A 19,428-nucleotide genomic window follows, 5' to 3' on the forward strand; every position below is an offset into this window, starting at 1 on the left:
TAGAAATTGACATATCCCTCATGGTTGCATACCTGTTAGGTAGGTGTTGTGGGACGAGTTGATGAAGTAGTGAGAGAGTGGCTGGCTCATATCTTGGTGCAGCAAGAGTTTATCCTGTGATACTATACTGTTTTCAGGACCACACAGGAACCAAACCATTCCTTCTGGAGACAGCTGCCCTGCAAGATAATTTTTAAAATGTTACTATTGCTGGTAACAAAATACAAGGGTCTTGAGGAACTGAGTTTGCATATTCCTGCCCATCTAAGCAATGAGTGATTAATTTCAGTGGGGCCACTCTGAGTATTATTTAGTCAGATACACCCAATGATTTTAAGCTGCCCTAGGCCCAGGCTACTGAAAGATTTCCATGTATTAAACAGATTCCTCCTCTCCCCCCAATGACTTTGCACCACCCACGACTCCTCATCCTCTGCTACCACCTCCTGCCACCATCGCCAATAAAAAGGAGGCCAAAATAGAGGTCAGTGGTGAGTGGGATGAGGTGAGGCGGAGGTGGCGCCAGAGGAGGAGGCAGGGAAAGAGCTCCTCAAGGACCCAGATCTGCTGTCCCTCCCAGCTGTCCTGAGCCTGCTGCCCTGAAGCAACTGCCTCACTGAGCCTTGTGGGCAGGCCATCCCTGGCTGCCTTAAAAGTGGACCTCTATGACCATCTCTATCTGGTCTTCATTTGCAATGTTTTATTTTGATCTTTTGTAACGTTACATTTGATGTTTTAAGAATGGTTGTAATCCATTTAGGTCCGTCCCCCCCCACCAGAATTGTAGTGATATAGAAATAATAACAACAATATTATGATACATACTTCTGCTGATGGAAAAAATAAACTCACCTCTTTGAATATTCATCCCACTGGGCTCATACTTGTCTATGAGACCCTGTACCTGTTGTGGCTTGGCAGGGGGGAAAAGCATGTCGTTGAGGTGAGAATCTCGCTGTTTCTTGTTAATGAATTTTGTCAAGTGGTCTTTGGTCATGTACGGCTTGGCTTTCGAATGGCTAAGCAGAGATAATGGGAAAAGGACAAAGAGAGAGTGGTGTCTTTAGATGTTCTGGAAAATCCCTCTTACCAGCGAGACAACTTTTCCTACACTCATTTGTGGTTTTGACATGACTAGTTCCTTCTTACCCTTGCCCTGTCCGATACTTTACATTTGGTATCAGCAGTACTACAAGATGTGGGGGGACTGGGGATTTATCATGCTAAAATAGTCATCCAGTATCATGAAGTGGGTGCTGGAAAAACATGCACTGCAATGCTGGTGTAAGTAGAAGTTATGGGGATAACTAGGCATTATAGTTATGATGGGACGCGGGTGGCGCTGTGGGTAAAACCTCAGTGCCTAGGACTTGCCGATCGTATGGTCGGCGGTTCGAATCCCCACGGCGGGGTGAGCTCCCGTCTTTCGGTCCCAGCTCCTGCCCACCTAGCAGTTCGAAAGCACCCCTAAGTGCAAGTAGATAAATAGGTACCGCTTTATAGCGGGAAGGTAAACGGCGTTCCGTGTGCTGTGCTGTGCTGGTGCAGGCTCGCCAGAGCAGCTTCGTCACGCTGGCCACGTGACCCGGAAGTGTCTGCGGACAGTGCTGGCTCCCGGCCTCTTGAGCAAGATGAGCGCACAACCCTAGAGTCGGACACGACTGGCCCGTACGGGCAGGGGTACCTTTACCTTTACAGCATGCTCACATTTAGTCTGACCGTAAGCACACTTAATTCTGTACTGGATAGTAACCAATGTTAACAAAATGGTGGGAGGAATGGGGATAATCTTGCTACCCTTCACCACTTTTTCATTTAAAAAGTAACAGTGCTGTCAATCTAGCAGTCTGCAAAATTCCAGCTGGTTCTCACAGCCTCCCTTTGCCTGTGCAGTATCCCTTCTCTCCCACACCTGCTGGCTCCTACATAATGGAGGCTTACTGGGAGGTAAATATCTCGTCGATCTCTGGGCGCGGACACAGATTCATCAGGAACGTTTTGTACACAGCTTCAGGGAAGTCCTCTGGATTGATGCCGTCATTCTGGAAGCAGAACAGCAATTCTTGATGACTGTTATCGACCCTTTTGTGGACTTCATTTCCAAAATGAAGGGGCCCAAAGCCTACCCTGGAAGTTGGGCCCTCTGTCCTGGATGCCCTTCCCTGCCCAGGCCCAGATATGTGTGCTTTAAATGTATTTCTACCTCCACCATCACTTGGTTTCAGTGTATCTATGTGGGGTTTTGTTGTTGTTCATTTGATTGTTTGTGATTCTTTTTGGTTTGTCTTGGCAAGATAAAGCAACTAACAAATTTAATAAATAATAATAAAAGTTGTAATATCATTCAGTAGTGAAGAATAAATACACTGTACTCCGCTTTACATGCATTCATACACATTCTTGTTTTCATTTTGTGTGTGTGTGTGTGTGTACTCTAGGACTGAGACCTCTCACTGAACACAAATACCTTCTGAGGTTGAGTTACGAGATTCCAAGGCTGAGACAAACCAAGAGGGATCTATTGATCTATTCTCTCTTCACAGTTCCTGCGATCCAAATAATCATCAGACACACACACCCTCCACACACACAGCTAGTTAAATACAAAGATACATTTAACACTATGTGCATTTTAGCTCTAAATAGGCAGTGTTGTACTGTGGTACACTGTATAGTGTACAGTAATGCAGTTTTCTCTGGAAAACTGACTTTTTTACAGTTATTTTACTGCTGTGTTAGCAATGGGCATCTATACTTCATAGAATTAAACTGGTTTAACTGCCATTCGGTTTCCTCAAGGAAGCTGGGAACTACAGCATTGTGAGGGGAGTTAGGAACCTGTAACAGAACTTTCCAACCTACAGTTCCCAAAAGTCTTTGGAAGAAGACATAAGCTGGTATAAAATGAATATAAATTTGTTGGGCAGACATGTCTGTTGACTATGAGCCCTAGGCTATGGAGAATATACTTCTTACCTTGCCCTTCGGAAGATGGCAAGCACTTAATGCTGCTTCTACCCTTTTTCTGTCTGCAGGAAATGCTTGAAAAATACTGAAAGAGATAGAAAAGGGTGAGTGAGAGCAAAAGTTATTGGGGAAGAGCTATTTGGCAAAACTTCCAGTGGGAAAGGCAGTCCGTAGAGAGAAAATGGCAAATTGCCCAACATGGAGGCCATTAGTTGTCTCCATGAACTAATCCAGCATAGGCTCCAACCATAGCAATAGAACTATAAGCAATAGTTATCTGATATTTCCTTCCCCTTTTCTTTTAGGAGTAAATGTGACTGAGAAAAGACAAGCAGTTCACGTTACCCTTTTTTAAAAATTTTCTGGCAGAGTAGAGTAGATGACTTGCCTCACTAAGAGACAAAGTGTCACACCCCTCAGCAGTTCTTTGTTTCTGGCAATCTGGCATCTGGCAATTAAAGTGTTTTTGAGGACTCCATAAATTCAGGAGCCTACTCTTCTTTTCTATGTTTGCTTTTTCTTGCCAATCTGATGCTGAATGGTGCCAAGTTATGTTCCTTTGCAGATAAATGAAATGGCAACCTGTCTTCTGCTATCCTTATTATTGTTGTTGTTAGATGATGATGACTTAATATTTTTAAATTGTTATTATTATAATTTTTCCACAAGTGAGGAAACCAGGGAGAGTGAGTCTTCCTAGGATTGGAAGCCAGGGGGGATGAAGTTGTTCAAGGCTTGGGCGGTTTCAAATTTTCATTCAGCTATGAAATTCAGTGGGTGACCTTAAGCTAGTCACATTCTCTCAGCCTAATGTGCACCAGACAATACATTTAAAGCACGCAACTTCCCCCAAAGAATCCTGGGAACTATAGTTTTTTAAAAGGGTGCTGTAGCTCTGTTAGAGATAAACTACAGTTCCTGGTATTCTTTAGGGAAGCCATGAGCTTTAAATGTGCTTTAAAAGTATGGTATGGATGTGACCTCACAGGCTTGCTGTGAGGATATACCGTATTTTTCGCTCTATAAGACGCACCAGACCACAAGACGCACCTAGTTTTTGGAAGAGGAAAACAAGAAAAAAAATATTCTGAATCTCAGAAGCCAGAACAGCAAGAGGGATCGCTGCGCAGTGAAAGCAGCAATCCCTCTTGCTGTTCTGGCTTCTGAGATAGCTGCGCAGCCTGCATTCACTCCATAAGACGCACACACATTTCCCCTTACTTTTTAGGAGGGAAAAAGTGAGTCTTATAGAGCAAAAAATACGGTACTTAGGGTTGGGGAAACTGTTATGCCCCCTTAAGGTCATTGGAGGAAAGGCAGAGTAAAAATGCAATAAAGAGATAAACAATTAAGTTGAGGCAAACCTGGTTTCACAACATATAGTGAGTGCTGTAGAACAGCTTGATTTGTCCTGGGATTTGAAACCTGGTAAATTTTACCTCAGCCCTCTGAACTGTATATCAGACTGGACCTCTCTAAGCATTCCCTCCCAAAAGAACCCCTGGGCAGCCATTTGTCCAAGAAGATCCCTCGATAGTGCAGTCATTCAAGTTTGTCACACACCATCATTAGTCAAAAGAAGCACAATGCACATGCCATACTCACTTCCTAACAGGAATTTTCCCCTCACTATTCAGTTGCAGTTTCAGCTTCACCAGTCTGTGGAAACATTCAAAATAGACAATCCTTGGCTAAGAGAAAAAAATGAAACAAGGGAAGTATGGTAGCCATAACAATAGGGAAAAGTAAGATAACCATAAGAAAAGCCTGAGGTGAATTATTGTTAGATTTAAAGCTGAAATTTGATTCCACGTTGATTGGAAAAGTTATTAAATTCCACTCGTCGCATTTGCAATCACAGGGAATCGTGAAGTGAATTGAAACTGAGATTTGGGCACCTTGTTTACTGACATCCCAAGCGAAACTCAAAGGCAACAATATTTCATATTGAGATGATTAATACAAGTCAGTGGAACTTGCCAGAGAATTAGCATCATGGTGCTAAAAAGAATCTTCTGTTGATATCATACTTAAGCTTTCTGGATTGAATTGTTTATAGTACATTCCTCTCATCTCAGCACATGACTAGTTTCATGTCATCAAAATACAAAAGAAGTGTAACACGCTTGATACACGCTTGCAGTGTATCATCACCTGATCAGGTCCTAGCTAGCCACGTCCTGCTTTGGGACACTATATGACATAAGGGACTGAAACAGGACATTCAACTCTCTCTCTCCCAGTTTTCCTTTTTCCAGCTGACATCCAGTATTCCATAGCTCTGTCCTCACTGGGCTGGCTTTTGGGGAAGAGGCACTGACACCTTACTTTTAAACTGTTGTTCTGTACTTTGCAAACTTGAGAGTTTCCATAAGCACCCCAAGGTTTATCCCGCGCTTTCTGTTGGCACTCAACACTGTAGCATGCTATTTGAAGGAATAGCAGAAAACACTTGGTAGTATGAAGTTATTTGATAACTACTTACATTCTCTCCAGGAAGGAATAGCGGGAAGCATTATATACAAAGGGGTTCCTAGAAATGGCCATGATATCATCTGCCCAAGCCTGAAAAAACAAGATGTGCGTACACATGGAAAGACTGGAAAATGAACTGTGCAACACCCTCACTTCCAGTGCTGCTGAGCAAGCGTGTTATGGCCAAGTTCCACATGGAACTTGTTCATTCTCTGCCCTTGTTATCCTTTCTAAAGTGATGCCCTCCAGCTAGACAGCCATTGAAATAAATGATATTTAGTTTCTGGTATATAAGCTTTAAATCAGGATTTTAGTGGAACAAATTATTCTTTTCCCTGTTTAAAGAGTACATCTTACGGGTACCTGTCTATAATAAATAAAGAGCATCAAGGTAAAAAACCCACAAAAGTTTGTTTGTTTGTTTGTTTGTTTGTTTGTTTATTAACTTATATTCTGTCTTTCCTCCAAAGAGCTGAAGGTAAATAAGCAGACATCATTTTCTCAATTTCTGTTTTCTCAAGTTGAAAACAGGTGTGTCTTGCAAAGCATCCAGTAAACTTCATGGCCAGGCAGGGATTAAAACATTAATCTCTCATAGCCAAACCCAGCACTTCAAATATTTTACTGGCTTTCTCAGTGACTCAGCATGGATGCTCCATTTATCTTTTTGTTTGTGCAAACTTCCAGGATAATTGAGGAGCAGGGCAGCATAAACTGCTCTTTTTGTGAATAACATGTGCTCACGCTTTGAAAAATAAGTCACTAGCGGACAGTTTGCCCATCTTCCCATCACTCCTTTCAGAACTCTTCACGATGCCCCAGCCCAACCCCTTTTATAGTTTTTCAGTACCTTTCCAACATTTTCTTTATAGGAAACAAAATTGTGAAAAGTGAGATCCACCAAATCAGGACCAGAAACCACAGTCAATGTCTTGAGAAAGAAATTGTTGTCTGGGAAGTCCAGGTTGAAAACGTCTCGGAGCTTCTGGCTCTGCAAAGGATAAACAAACATGAAAATTTCAAGTAGGAATGCAGAGGGGAGGACAAGTTGCCTGCCTGAAACAACAAGAACTGGGTCAACCTTTTGCTTGAAATTCAAAGCGGAATGATTCAGCTTGAAGATCAGAAAACATTAACCAATATAGCATTTTTTAAAAATTATAATTCCCTTTACTCATTGAATAGTGTAGTACTTTATTCATTTACTGTTTATAGAAGGGATGGGGAACCTGTGGCCTGCCAGATGTTGTTGGATTACAACTCTTATCTTCTCAGTGCTGGCTGACACAGATGTGATTTAGGAGCATCTGGAGTCACTAGTTCCCCATCCCTACTTTACAGAAAAGTTTAAGATGTTCCACCCCAGCTTATTGAACTTCTTGCAGAAATACTATAACAGGGTCAGATGCTACAATAAGCTCAGAGCTGTCAGAAAATAATGGCAGCTTTGCATCGAGATTGTCTCCTCCACTGTTTCTGGCCATGCCCACGATCAATGGCGGTTGTTCTCCGCAGCCCTCCAGGGGCTGCAGGGCAATTCAGGCAGGGGGAAGAGAGGAAATGAGGCATCAATCCTCTTGATGCTCTTCAGTGGGGATTTCACTGCATCCCACAGTGTGGCACAATCCCGTGTCTGCCAACTTGAAAGGCAGAACAGGAGCGATCTGGGAGTGTGCCACTGCCATGGACGAGCCTCCATTACCAGCATGATTTGTGGAAGGTTCCTATTCAATTTGGATAATTGGCATTCATCAAGAGGCGCTAAGCCTCATATGCTAAGAGGCTGCAATCAATCAGCTGCCGAAATAACCAGGACTGGTTTTCTGAAGGTATTTGAATGTTTCCTGAAGCTTGAGAATCCTTACAACAGCCTCAAAGGAAAGAGGGAGGACAAGGAGCTTTGTGCTTTCTCATGGTTTTCTAATGGTCTTTCTATTTCTTGTCCTCCCCTATGATGAAGAGACATGTATAGTTGCTACTTTGTTTGATGCTTCAGAAACGGGGAGGGGCAGTGGCGGAGGAAGCCTCTCCATCACCTGGGGCGTGGTGCTGAGAGGTAGCGCACGTGCGGCAGCCTGTATGGACTGCTGATCGAGTGCCATGTGTACGGGCTGCCGCGTGTATGGACCCGTACACCTGGCCACTCTACAGCTGGGGGGGAGGCAGCAGACCATATTGACACCCCCCCAGGGTGGCACCCAGGGCACACTGCTCCCTGCCCCCCCTTTGTATGCTCCAGGGGAGGGGGGGCTTTTCAATTATGCTTTACAAGGAATTTAATAATTTTTTGCTATGCCCCCCCTTGACTGAGACAGAATGGATTTTATTCATCACCACTGCCAGACCAGGGTGTTGTTGGAGAAATCCAAAAATGATTCTTAGGAAAGTGTGTGCTGTGTATTGTGTGCCGAGAAAGAACTCCAGAGGAGAATTTAATGGCAGATGTCTGGAAAGTTCACTCTGTGAGGTATTTATGGCTGTGGTTCACATGTCAGCCTGATAACAGTGGAACTGAATGGAATGTGACCTTGTACCACTCAGATAAACACTGCAAAGAATTGAACAACGAGAGAAAGAACTGAACTCTTTTAACACTCCAAGTCTGGAACAAAAATGTACATGAAGGGCTACAAGTGAAATGGATTATATATTTACAAGAGGAAAATGAGATTCTGATTGTAAGGTGAAAAAGAGGACAGCTGGAAGAATGGTTTAATGGCAAGTGAAGGATGTCAACTGAAGACTAAATAAGAACTGAGCAGCTATGGGGGAATATATTGGGCATATGATTGGAACAAGAGTGGGAAACCTGGTTTTAAGAAATTGTATTAAATTAAGTAATTTGGTTTGATTTTTAATAATTTGGAAAATCAATAAAAATAATATTTTTTAAAAAAGAGAGATTGTCTCCTCCATAAGTTATACTGAAACTTACAGTACCATACTTGTCAGGAAATGTGCATGTTTCACACGTTTGGTTCTTGATGCCAGATCACAGGTAAGTTTCACCACACATTATGGAAAGGAAGGGAACAAACTTCTCATGGGGCTAATATTTTTGCAGCAATCCTGTGTTTTTCACCATGTATAATTCTGTCCTAAAAATAAGGACTATGAGATGTTGTCTTGTTAATGTGGGACTTTGCTGATTTTGACAAAAACACCCCATGCACACTGGATATTGCTTGCACCAACTTTAGCTTTCATGGGAATGTTTTCTCTCTCTTTTAAATGTGGGCCTACGCATGCCCATTTATTCACCAGACTTAAACTCTTCCCCCATTTTATTTTACCTATTTTGTAACCTCTTTTTTTATAAGATATTTATTAAGATTTTTGAAGTATTACAAAATAAAAATAAAAAAGTAAGAAAATACAAAATAAAAATAGTTAAAAACAACTCATTCTTTCCATTACTTATTTTTCATTAGCTTATTTCCTGGACCTCCTCACGCCTCCCTTTTTTGTATTCCAGTTCAGTTTGTTGGTTCAGCAAATCCTTACCCTCTTTGTTTATCCTAGTCTTTAATCTTAAGCTATTGTAACATTAAATTTTTACCTATTAATAATCCATTTTTCATATTCCTTTATAGTATTACAGCTGAAAACCCCTTAATTTCTATCCAACATCATTCTAACATTCATTAATTTTACAATATTTCTGTAAATAGTCTTTAAATTTCTTCCAATCTTCTTCCACCGATTCTTCTCCCTGGTCTCGGATTCTGCCAGTCATTTCCGCCAGTTCCATGTAGTCCATCACCTTCATCTGCCATTCTTCCAGAGTGGGTAGATCTTGTGTCTTCCCCTATTTTGTAACCTCTTACATAAGCACTGTTTAGCAGTTTTTCCTGAATATTTCCAGATTTTGCACCCACTGTCCACTCCCAAATTTAGCAGTGCAAAAAAAAGATACATTTCATACAGTCCAGTGTTACAAAACACACAATTTGCTACCACAAATGAAAAGAACAGCTCAGTCAATATGAGAGGAAGAAGTCAATTAACAAGTTACAATGGCATCTCCCAATGAGTATTGCATAGATAACAGTTACTAATCCTATACACTATGCCACAAACTCACCTTGGGAATCTTTGCAAATTTCCCTATTCTAGTATCTCGAATGCTTGTAATTTCCAAAAATTCCATTTCCTGCAAAATATCAAAAAATAACATTCAAGTCTCGAGCAACTGTAAAGGAAAGCACTTGCATTCACAAACCCATTACTCAGCAGCCTAATCACATCTTCTAATGTATAAAACAGCATGCATTAAACATTACCCATTTTTCAACAGATTCCATTAGGGGCAGGCCCAGAGAATGTTACCACTACTAAGCAGTAATTGGTAATGTCCAAATCATAACAGCTAGCTCAGTATCACTTTGATGTTTGGAATCTGTGTTATATAAAATGCAAGGTATCTTCTCAGAAAATTAGAATTCTTCTTAGCTTTAACTACTACAGAGACTCTCACGTGAGTATTCTGTGGAAATATTGGGGACGTTCTGAAACGTTTGTGTATTATACTCAAATGGCAACTGGATCTTTCACTAGCTGTCTTCTTTTGAGTATCACATACTAATGTTTGCCCTTTGAATTGGGCCTAGAAACAAACTGCCAAGCCATACAGGTGCTTTAAAACATGAGAGATCTAAACGGAACCCGAGTCAGTAATCTGACCACTGCATTTTCCACCCTCCATTGCATTTTCCATGCAGTGTTATGAGCCACTGGGTTAGTTTAGCTGAAAGGAGCTTGCTGGGAGAATTTGCCTCTGCAGAGGTCTTTAGCCCGCTGAGGACGCATTCTGATGACATCATTGGTTCACGCTACGCTGCATATACGGTGATCAGGGCAACCCACACAATACGGTAGCTTTGCACATCTCCTTCTCCTTCTTGTACTTGCACTTTCTAACCTTCAAAGTCTGCTGGCTCTCAGCGGCATTAGCACCCATCAGCATGGGCACGACTCCCTCCCCTGGTTACTGCTTAGCAACAGCAGTCAAATGATGGAAGCTTTAATGTAACACACCACTGATCTGCATCAATGCAGATCTTTTTTGTTTGGTTTTTACTTTCATAATGGGGTATAACAGCAGGGAGCTCAAGAAGCCTAAATCTCCCTTGTTTGTATTTTCAAATGCTGACAAGCAAATTTCCAAGAACATCTCAATTCTCATTTGCTGATTCAGGCCAAATGGCATATTACATGCCTCAGCTCTGATTATTATTATTTAACTTCAAAGCCGCTTCAATTTGTGAGCAGAGAAGGAGTGGGTGGGTGTAACCCTTTCCCTGCTGGCCATTTCCACACTCCAGATTGCTCACTTCATTCATTCTGGAAGAAAAACTTAGAAGGGGGAAGCAGCAGGAGGTGTGTCATTGGGAGAGAAAAAATAACGGGGAGGAGAAAGTTAATCACCCCACTGCCCAGTAACTTAACCACTCAAAATCTGGCATCTCACAGGATGCAAGATCCCATGGAATCTGATGGCAAACAAGTGTAAATGTTAGATTTTTGTGTACCCTTTCTGGCAACACCTTAAAATGGATAGGAATAGAATTCATATCCCCAAAAGAACTACATGGATAAACCATTCTGATGGAACTTTTTGTACACTGCTATACATTTGTACAAAAAGTCTCACACACACCCCCTTGTACAAAAACTGGCTTTGGAACTGGACTGTTTGTTAGCTTGCCCAACAGCATTTGAGCTCACCTTTGTTTACAAGCTCTTTTTGCAAGTGGGAAACCAGCCTGCCACTGGCCTCTCCCAGTGTGGAATTAAACAAACCACCATCCTACTCCCATATTTGTTTATTTTGCTTAGTATTCTAATCATAAGACTACTGAATTTTCCAGGCAAATGAGACACCTGAGTTATCACTACCCTCAGACAAGCCCATCTCTTCCGTTGACAAATTAGTGAGCTATCTGCCAGCAACTACATGCAGCAGAGTGCAAGAGGCCCCACTTCACTCTCTAGAAAACTCATCCCTAACTCAAAGGGTCCCTATACTGCAGGAAACTAGTACCTGGCAGAGCCGTAAGCAGCAACCAGGTGTCAGGAGGTCAGAGCTTTGTGTGCAACATGTGGCCTGCCCTGTACCCCTAAGCTAGCCAGCTCCCTTCAGGTGTGGTGGAGAACACTGGCCAGATTGACATCACACATTCAAAGTGCTATGATACCACTCATGGCTCCCCCCCAAAGAATTCTGGGTGTTGTAATTTGTTAAGTATATGACTATAGTTTGTTAAGCATGTTAAGGGTGGGACTTGACATGATTACAAGGTAAATGTCTCAATTCAGTGTGACATGTTATTCTAGACAAACGTTTGAAGGCATAACTATCAGTGATTATTGGTCATGATAAGTGAATGGAGTTTCCAGGTCCAAATTCAATTATATCTCTGAATATCACTTGCTTGGGAGCAACAGCTATTGTATTCATGCCTTGCTTGTGGTCTCCCTAGAAACATCTGGTTGGCCACTGTGGAAACGAGGGTGCTGGGCTAGATGTGTGTGTTGTTTGATCTACCTGGGATTTTCTTATTGTCAGCAAAGTCACTTAAATTCAGTGGTACCTCAGGTTACATATGCTTCAGGTTACATACTCCGCTAACCCAGAAATAGTGCTTCAGGTTAAGAACTTTGCTTCAGGTTGAGAACAGAAATCGTGCTCCGGTGGCGCGGCGGCAGCAGGAGGCCCCATTAGCTAAAGTGGTGCTTCAGGTTAAGAACAGTTTCAGGTTAAGTACGGACCTCCAGAACGAATTAAGTACTTAACCCGAGGTACCACTGTAATGCAGACAGATTTCAGAGAGAAATGTCCTGATAACACATTGCAGAGCAAAATTGAGTGAAAGCAGTGTATAGTTTGAGGAGAAAGAAACAGAGAAGCTTTGCCTTTCTTAGTTAAGGCCTTGTACATAGCTCTCTCAGGGCTACATAGCCAATCAGGGCATGAGGTGACTCAGCAAACATCATGTCACTTTGCCTTGTTGCCAAACAAAACCTCCGCCACCCTATCTGGTTAGCAGACCTATTGATAGCAGAGTTAGCCCCTACGTTACAAACTGAATGATCCCTGCTGTTGGACTTCTACCACTTCTAGTCTTCCAAGAGGAAGTGAAACCTGACAAATTGTCAACCTCCTGACATAGTTACTGTGCATAGTTACTGCTATTGTCTTATTCTCAAGCTTCAGTTACTCCTGTGATTAAGAGAAGGAAGCAGCCCCAAACCACAGTATCATACTTAACTAGAAAGCAGAACTAAACGATCAGAGGCTCTCAGTCCTCACTGGCCTGCTCTATCTCACTGCTTTTTCAGTTTTCATGGAGGAGAAGGAAACAAATGGCCTTCCTTTTTATGTGGATTATTGCTCCACTTACCAAACATCCTTACACCTGGCTGGTTCATGCATATCACTTGGAGCCACAGTTAAGCCTAACTGGTTTGGGAATAAATGTGGAGTGCGCTGGTGTATGGAGCTAGAATTACAGCTGATTGTTCCTCTTCATGCTGCTTCTGTGCTCACAGGATCTAAGCCATGGTTTCGGCTAGTATTGTGTCCAAAGAGAAGTAGTACCACACTATTCTACCTCGCTCAGACTACAACTGGAGTACTGTGTCCAGTTCTGGGTGCCACAGTTTAAGGATATTGACAAGCTGGGATCGGTGCACAGAAGGGTGACCAAGATGATCAAGGGTCTGGAAACCAAGCCTTATGAGGAGCGGTTGAGGGAGTTTGGAATGGATGAGACTGAGAGGAGATATGAAAGCCATCTTCAAATATCTAAAGGGGTGTCACATGGAAGATGGAGCAAGCTTGTTTTCTCCTGCTCTAGAGGGTAGTTCTTCAGGCTACAGGACCAGTGGCTTCAAGTTACAAGAAAGGAGATTCTGCCTAAACATTCAGAAGAACTTTCTGACAGTAAGAGCTATTTGACAGTAGAATGGTCTCTCTTAGAAGGTGGATGTTTTGAAGCATAGGGTGAATGGTCATGTGTGATCTAGTTGAGATTTCTGCATTGAAGGGGATTGGACTAGACACTCAAGATCCTTTCCAACTCAACAATTCTATGATCCATTTGGTATCCACATACCAAAAACCCAGAAACCCATGGCACGTTTTCAAGCTCCCCATAGGCATTTGGTTGGCAACTGTGAGAACAGCACACTAGATGCCATGAGACATTGGCCTAACCCAGCAGGCCCTTGTTATGTTCTTATGTTCCTTCTTTTCTCTGTTTTGCCAAATCTGCAGGACAAATCTACCCCAGTCTCAAATCTTCAAGGCATCTCTCCATGTAAGGCAACCTACTGCTTCTATAAGTCCCAACTTTTACACAAGCAATGAACAACAAGTACATGCTTTGGCCATGTGACAGTGGGAAGTGGCTCTTTGGAAGAGCTAAATTGGATGTGTCAAAGAGAAACTGAGACTAAGAGGATGCCTAAAGAACACGTAGCACCTCCAGCCGTGACAGAGATACTGGAGAAGAGGATGCACAAGTACTTTGTGTTTTCTACCCCCTGCATGTTCAATTCCATGCAAATCAGGAGCAAAAGATTCAGAGCATCAGAAAGGTTAAGTGAAAAATTAATGTCTGTGATGTCCCTTCCAAGTGAGGAAGTGTGGCTAAATGAAAGAGCACATGGTTTGTACTCAGAAAGTCCCAAGTTCCATCCTTGGCACCTCCAGTTAGAAAAGATCAGGTAACAGCTGATAGGAAAGTTTTCAGCCAGTCAGGGTAGACAAAGCTTCTAGCTGACTTGGCATGTCAGCTTCCTATGAGGCTTAGAGGCACATCATAGGTGATGTATAAGGTTGAGAGAAAAAGTGAGTTTGGAGGTTGCCTGCAGTAGAAAGAAGTGGTCAACAGGCATGGGGTATTCAATGTAACAATAGTTACATTTCTATTCTGCCCTTCCACCCAAGAGAGTCCAGGACAGCTAACACCAACGTGGTGAAACAACACACCATTACAAATAAACATATTTAAAATATTCATGCATTTAATATAGGCTTTTTAAAAAATGACCTTTGTCTAATATTTTAGAACACTACTGCATGAGAAAAGAATGTTCTCACACAATTAAGAATAAAATCATCATCATCACTTCCCACGAAGCATCTCCATACATAAAATAGTTAGCTTTCTAGTTTCCGCTCTCCATTGACTCACTGCTTTTCTCCAGAATTCCCCAGATGCACATGCTGGTCAGTCAGCAAATATAATTAATGCCCTTCTAGCTTGGGAGGGGCCAGAGCTCAGCAGCAGAACACCCTCCTTACATGCAGAAGTTGGGTGCCTGGTATCTCCAGGTAAAAGGATGTCAAAGAGCAGAACTGGGTCACGGACCTCCGTCATAAGTTCAAAACTTTGCATGATGCAAAGATAGGTGTAATGCTATGGCTGATTTTTCTGAAGCCTCCAAGAAGAGCCCATCTGGAGTTAGAATAAAGGGCATCATTCCCATTTTTCTTCTGCCACCAAGCTGTCCCCCCCCCAACCATAGGTGCAAACATTTGCTTAGAACCCCACTTGAATGGACCTGGAGTTGAAAACCACAGCTGCGTAGGAAGCAGCTGCCTCACAAAGAGTCAGATTGTTGGTCCATCTACCCCAGGGTCACCTACACTGACTTTCAGTGACTCTCTAGGGTTCCAGACAGGGGTCTCTCCCTGTCTTATCTCAAGATTCCAGGGATTGAACTTGAGACCTTCTCCATGCAAAGCAGATGCTTTACTACTGAGATAGAGCCAGCAGAGAAAAAAGTAAGCGCACCTTCACCCTCTCCCCACTTCTTGCTTCATCACTCACAATGGGTTCCTCTCAAAGCTGCTTTCCTTCAGAAAAAGGTGAGGCACAAGGGCTGTGTGCTTTCATGGAACTTTGAAGTGTCAGGCATAGCCCTATTGGCTTTAGCCCAAACATAGCAGAGTTTTCCTGCACAGCGAGGAAGCTAGTTGCGGCAGTAATGACTAGTCAGCTAGACTCAGAATAACTATTTACAGGATTTATTAAAAGGAAAAAATAAAAACCAGCAGAGTTTCTGCATACAAATAAAAGCAAAATAAATCCTCTCTTTCTCTCTCTCAAAACCATACACAGCACTTCTAACTCCTAACACACCTCAAACCAAACTGAGCTAGCAATCCTAGATAACAGAGTTGAGTGCTGGTCGTTAACCAATCAGAGTGAGTAGTTTCTAGGTCAAGCAGACCTGGGCTTTCTGCCAAGAGTAAATTGACACCAGCTTGAGTTAATTGTGCTAAGCTAGAATCTGCAAGTTTCCCACGAGAACCAATTAACAGAAACTGAACACCCCCTCACAGATTCTGCTGAACAATTAACACCAAATACACCTATGTAGGAGATTATTTTTCCAGCAAACCTAAACCCTTGCACATTCGCTTGTTCTTTATCTTTGCCAATGGTTTAGTTAACACATCTGCTACATTTTCTTCACTTGACACATAAGTACAGGTGATTACATTGTCTTGTACACAGCAACGTACATTTTGGTATTTTACAGAGATATGTTTGGAACGCGATTTGAAACCCTCTGTTTTACTTAAGGTTATACAAGCTTGATTATCAATGTAAACTTGTACTGGTTCTCCACAATTTACATTTAAATCTGCTAGCAAATGCTTGAAATAAATCACCTCGTTGCACAATTCACTCAATGCAGCGTACTCTGATTCCGTTGATGACACACTTACAACGTCTTGCTTGCGTGACCGCCAGCTGATTAAAGCTCCACCGACCCTTATGACTAGTCCTGTGACAGATTTTCTATCTGGCAAATTTCCCCAATCACTATCACAGTAGCAACTCAACATTTCATCCTCGGAAGAATTTAATTGTAACATATAGCCAATTGTCTGTTTGAGATATCTCAGAACTTGTTTTACCCCTTTCCAGGCATTTAGTGTGGGTTTTGAGACCAATCTACTTAATATGCCTACTGCGTAGCTAATATCAGGTCTGGACCACTGTGCTAGATACAATAAACTTCCAATTACAGAGTGATATACATCAGGGTGTTCAAATTCAGGACTCTCATCTATATGAAGTGTTTTTATGAAACCTGGATCCATAGGCACCGCTGCCCCTTTGCAATCCTGCATCCTGTATGTAGTCAGTAGTTGTTTAACTTTGTTCTGCTGACTAATTAGGCAGCTGCCATCTTGGGCCCAGCACACTTCCAACCCTAGATATGTCCTAACCGGGCCTAAGTCTTTCACTTTGAACTTACTGGACAATTGCTTGGCAAATCTTTTAGTTTGTTTGTCTGTTTTGCAAGCATACAATACATCATCTACATAAATCAGACAAAACTCTTGATCACTGCCTGTACCACGTACATAAACACAATTGTCAGCTGTACTCTGCTTGAAACCAAATGACACTAAGGCATCATGGAAACATTTGTTCCAAGATCTTGCAGCCTGTTTGAGACCATATAGAGCTTTGTTTAATTTTAACACTCTATTGGAACCTGTCTCATAACCAGGCGGTTCGGCTAGATACAGGTCTTCTGATATTGATGCATGTAAATATGCAGTCTGGATATCAAAATGGTTTAACAGGAGTTTTCTCTTTGCTCCAAGTGTTAAAATCAGCCTTACACTGTCCCCCTTAGCAGTAGGGGAAAAAGTTTCGTCATAATCTTTTCCAGGCCTCTGAGAATATCCTTGAGCCACTAAACGAGCTTTGTATTTGTACTCTCCTGTCACCAGAGGTTTAAGTTTGTACACCCACCTGCAGCCTACAATCTTTGCCCCCTCAGGCGCTGCTACTGGTGTAAAAACCTTGTGCTCATTCAGAGAGGACATCTCTTCCTCCATTGCCTGTTTCCAGCGCTCTGCCTCCTCTTTTGGTAACTTTAACACCTCCTGAAAACTCTTGGGCTCTGCAATTACACTAAACACATTTGCAGTATCTGGAGAAAAACGCACCGGAGGCACTCCTTTGTTTTGTCTTTTAGATCTTCTGGGAGAAAATTTTTCTTCTGACCCACTTTCCTCCTCAGAACTACGACCTCTCTTTTGTTGCTTAGCAACTGGTCTTTGGCTAACTCCACTTTCTTGAGAGCTCTTATCTGAACTTTCCTCCCCCTCAGACTCTGACTCTCTGTGTCTACCTTCAGAGTCATGAAGCTCCTGGGAAGGTTCAAACCAAACCTCAGTATTGGCATGTAGTCTCTCCCAGCCACTATGTTCACAAAAACTGGCATTCCTGGAGATCACAATGCCATTTGTCCCTTCAGCAAAGCGGAAACCTTTTCCCAGCTCCTGGTAACCCACAAACACTAACTGTTTGGTCTTAGGATCTCCCTTCTTTCTCATTTGCTTCGGAATTAATACCCAGGCTTTTGATCCAAACACATGCAAATGGTCAATTTTAGGTTTTTTCTGAAACAATTTAAAGTACGGGGTTGTACCTATTGTTTGATGAAAGAGCCTATTTTGGAGATAACACGCGGTGAGCATGCTCTCCCCCCAATAAGACATGGGCAAATCAGCATCATCAAGCATGGCAAACATCATATCTTGTAAAGATCTGTTTTTCCGCTCTGCAACGCCATTCTCCTCTGGGGGAAAAACGTTCGTTTTTCTATGCCCAATGCCACGCTTTTGTAACCAATCTTTAAAGGCATTTGACATAAATTCGCCACCTCTGTCCGTCTGAATCCTTCTGAGTTTAATGGACAGAAATCTTTCCACAGATGCCACCCAGCCTTTAAACTTAGTGAACACGTCACCCTTATTTTTCATGGGAAAAACCCAGGAGTAACGCGTGGCGTCATCCACAATTGTTAGTGAAAAGCGCGCTCCACCCCTGCTTACAGCAAATGGACCAATTACGTCCATGTGAACCAGCTGTAGCGGTGACTCACTAACTCTGTCACTTCTGGGGTAAGAGACTCTGTGGGTTTTAACCTTTTTACAAACATTACAATCAAGGTACTTGTTACAACTCTTTAAATTACCCCCATCAGCCAATTCAGACATTTTTAGTACACTTTTCCAGCAAGCATGCCCCATTTTCCTATGCAATAAGTGCACACAGTTGTCATGTATAGCTTTGTTATTCACTGCAGGCTGAGATTTACTGACTACTGCTGCAACTTGAGATCCTGCTTTAAGCCAAAACAAGCCTCCCTCTGACTTAGCAGTGCCTAAAATCTCACCAGCCTTCTTAATAATGCAACTGTCTCCTTCAAAATACACTTTAAACCCAGCTTTTAGCAAACAATCTACAGACATCAGATTGCTCCTTAATGACGGCACACAAAGTACATTTTGCAGGCATTCACGCAGACAAGGAACATAAACTGCACCCCCCGAAATCACTTCGGAAGTACTTCCGTCTGCTAGAGCCACCTGGCTGCGCTGTGCTGAGTTCTTGGAAACAAACAATTCATCTGAATTCACGATATGGCGAGACGCTCCCGAATCGACCACCCAGACCGCTTGTTTCTCATCAGCAATCTTGACCTCGCCGGTCACCAGCTGAGCCGACTGTTTTTGTTTGAAGAATTTCTTTTTACGCTGCTGCTGCTGCTGATCTTGTCTCTGCTCCTGCACCGGCAACTGAGACTTGACCAACTCCGGACATTGTCGTTTTAGATGCGCTGAAGACCCACATCGGAAACAACGCCTAACAGCAAACGCTGACTCCTCACCGGTACGCTGCTTTTGCTTCACCTCTGGCACGGCATGAGAACTCCTTCCAAACCGCCCACCTGTAGAAGCCTCTGCAGCCAACAACCTTTCTTGCCTCTTCTGCCATTTTTCAATCAAACGCCCAGTAACGTAACTGACTGATAAATCATGCTCCTGTATGCCTTCTAGAGACAAAACTAAATTATCCCAGCTTTCCGGGAGAGAACTCAAAATAATAGCCACCTTCTCCTGCTGGTCTAACGCACAGTCTCTTTCCTGTAGCGCAACAAACT

The 19,428-nt window shown here is 42.6% G+C and overlaps 1 protein-coding gene across 5 annotated transcripts in view; it reads right to left on the reverse strand.

The window, feature by feature from the left end:
- Positions 1-19,428, reverse strand: part of PLCB2 (phospholipase C beta 2) — a 61,248-nt gene that overhangs the window by 34,292 nt on the left and 7,528 nt on the right. For 3 of the 5 annotated variants that reach the window (XR_014526934.1, XM_083506330.1, XM_083506333.1), the window contains exons 3-10: positions 9,527-9,595; positions 6,293-6,433; positions 5,453-5,532; positions 4,573-4,626; positions 2,977-3,052; positions 1,942-2,042; positions 853-1,019; positions 33-179 (exon numbers count right to left, since the gene is read on the reverse strand). Coding sequence is in view for 4 of the 5 variants with exons in the window: in XM_083506330.1 (XP_083362456.1) it covers positions 33-179; positions 853-1,019; positions 1,942-2,042; positions 2,977-3,052; positions 4,573-4,626; positions 5,453-5,532; positions 6,293-6,433; positions 9,527-9,595 (835 nt within the window). In the remaining variant the exon portion in view is untranslated. Of the gene's footprint in view, positions 1-32; positions 180-852; positions 1,020-1,941; positions 2,043-2,976; positions 3,053-4,572; positions 4,627-5,452; positions 5,533-6,292; positions 6,434-9,526; positions 9,596-10,107; positions 10,229-19,428 lie in introns of those variants that run through there. The other 2 variants (XM_083506332.1, XM_083506331.1) reach the window with 2 other exon arrangements.

The sequence above is a fragment of the Podarcis liolepis genome (assembly GCF_965112155.1).
Source record: "Podarcis liolepis genome assembly, chromosome: 1".
Classification (NCBI taxonomy): Eukaryota; Metazoa; Chordata; class Lepidosauria; order Squamata; family Lacertidae; genus Podarcis; species Podarcis liolepis.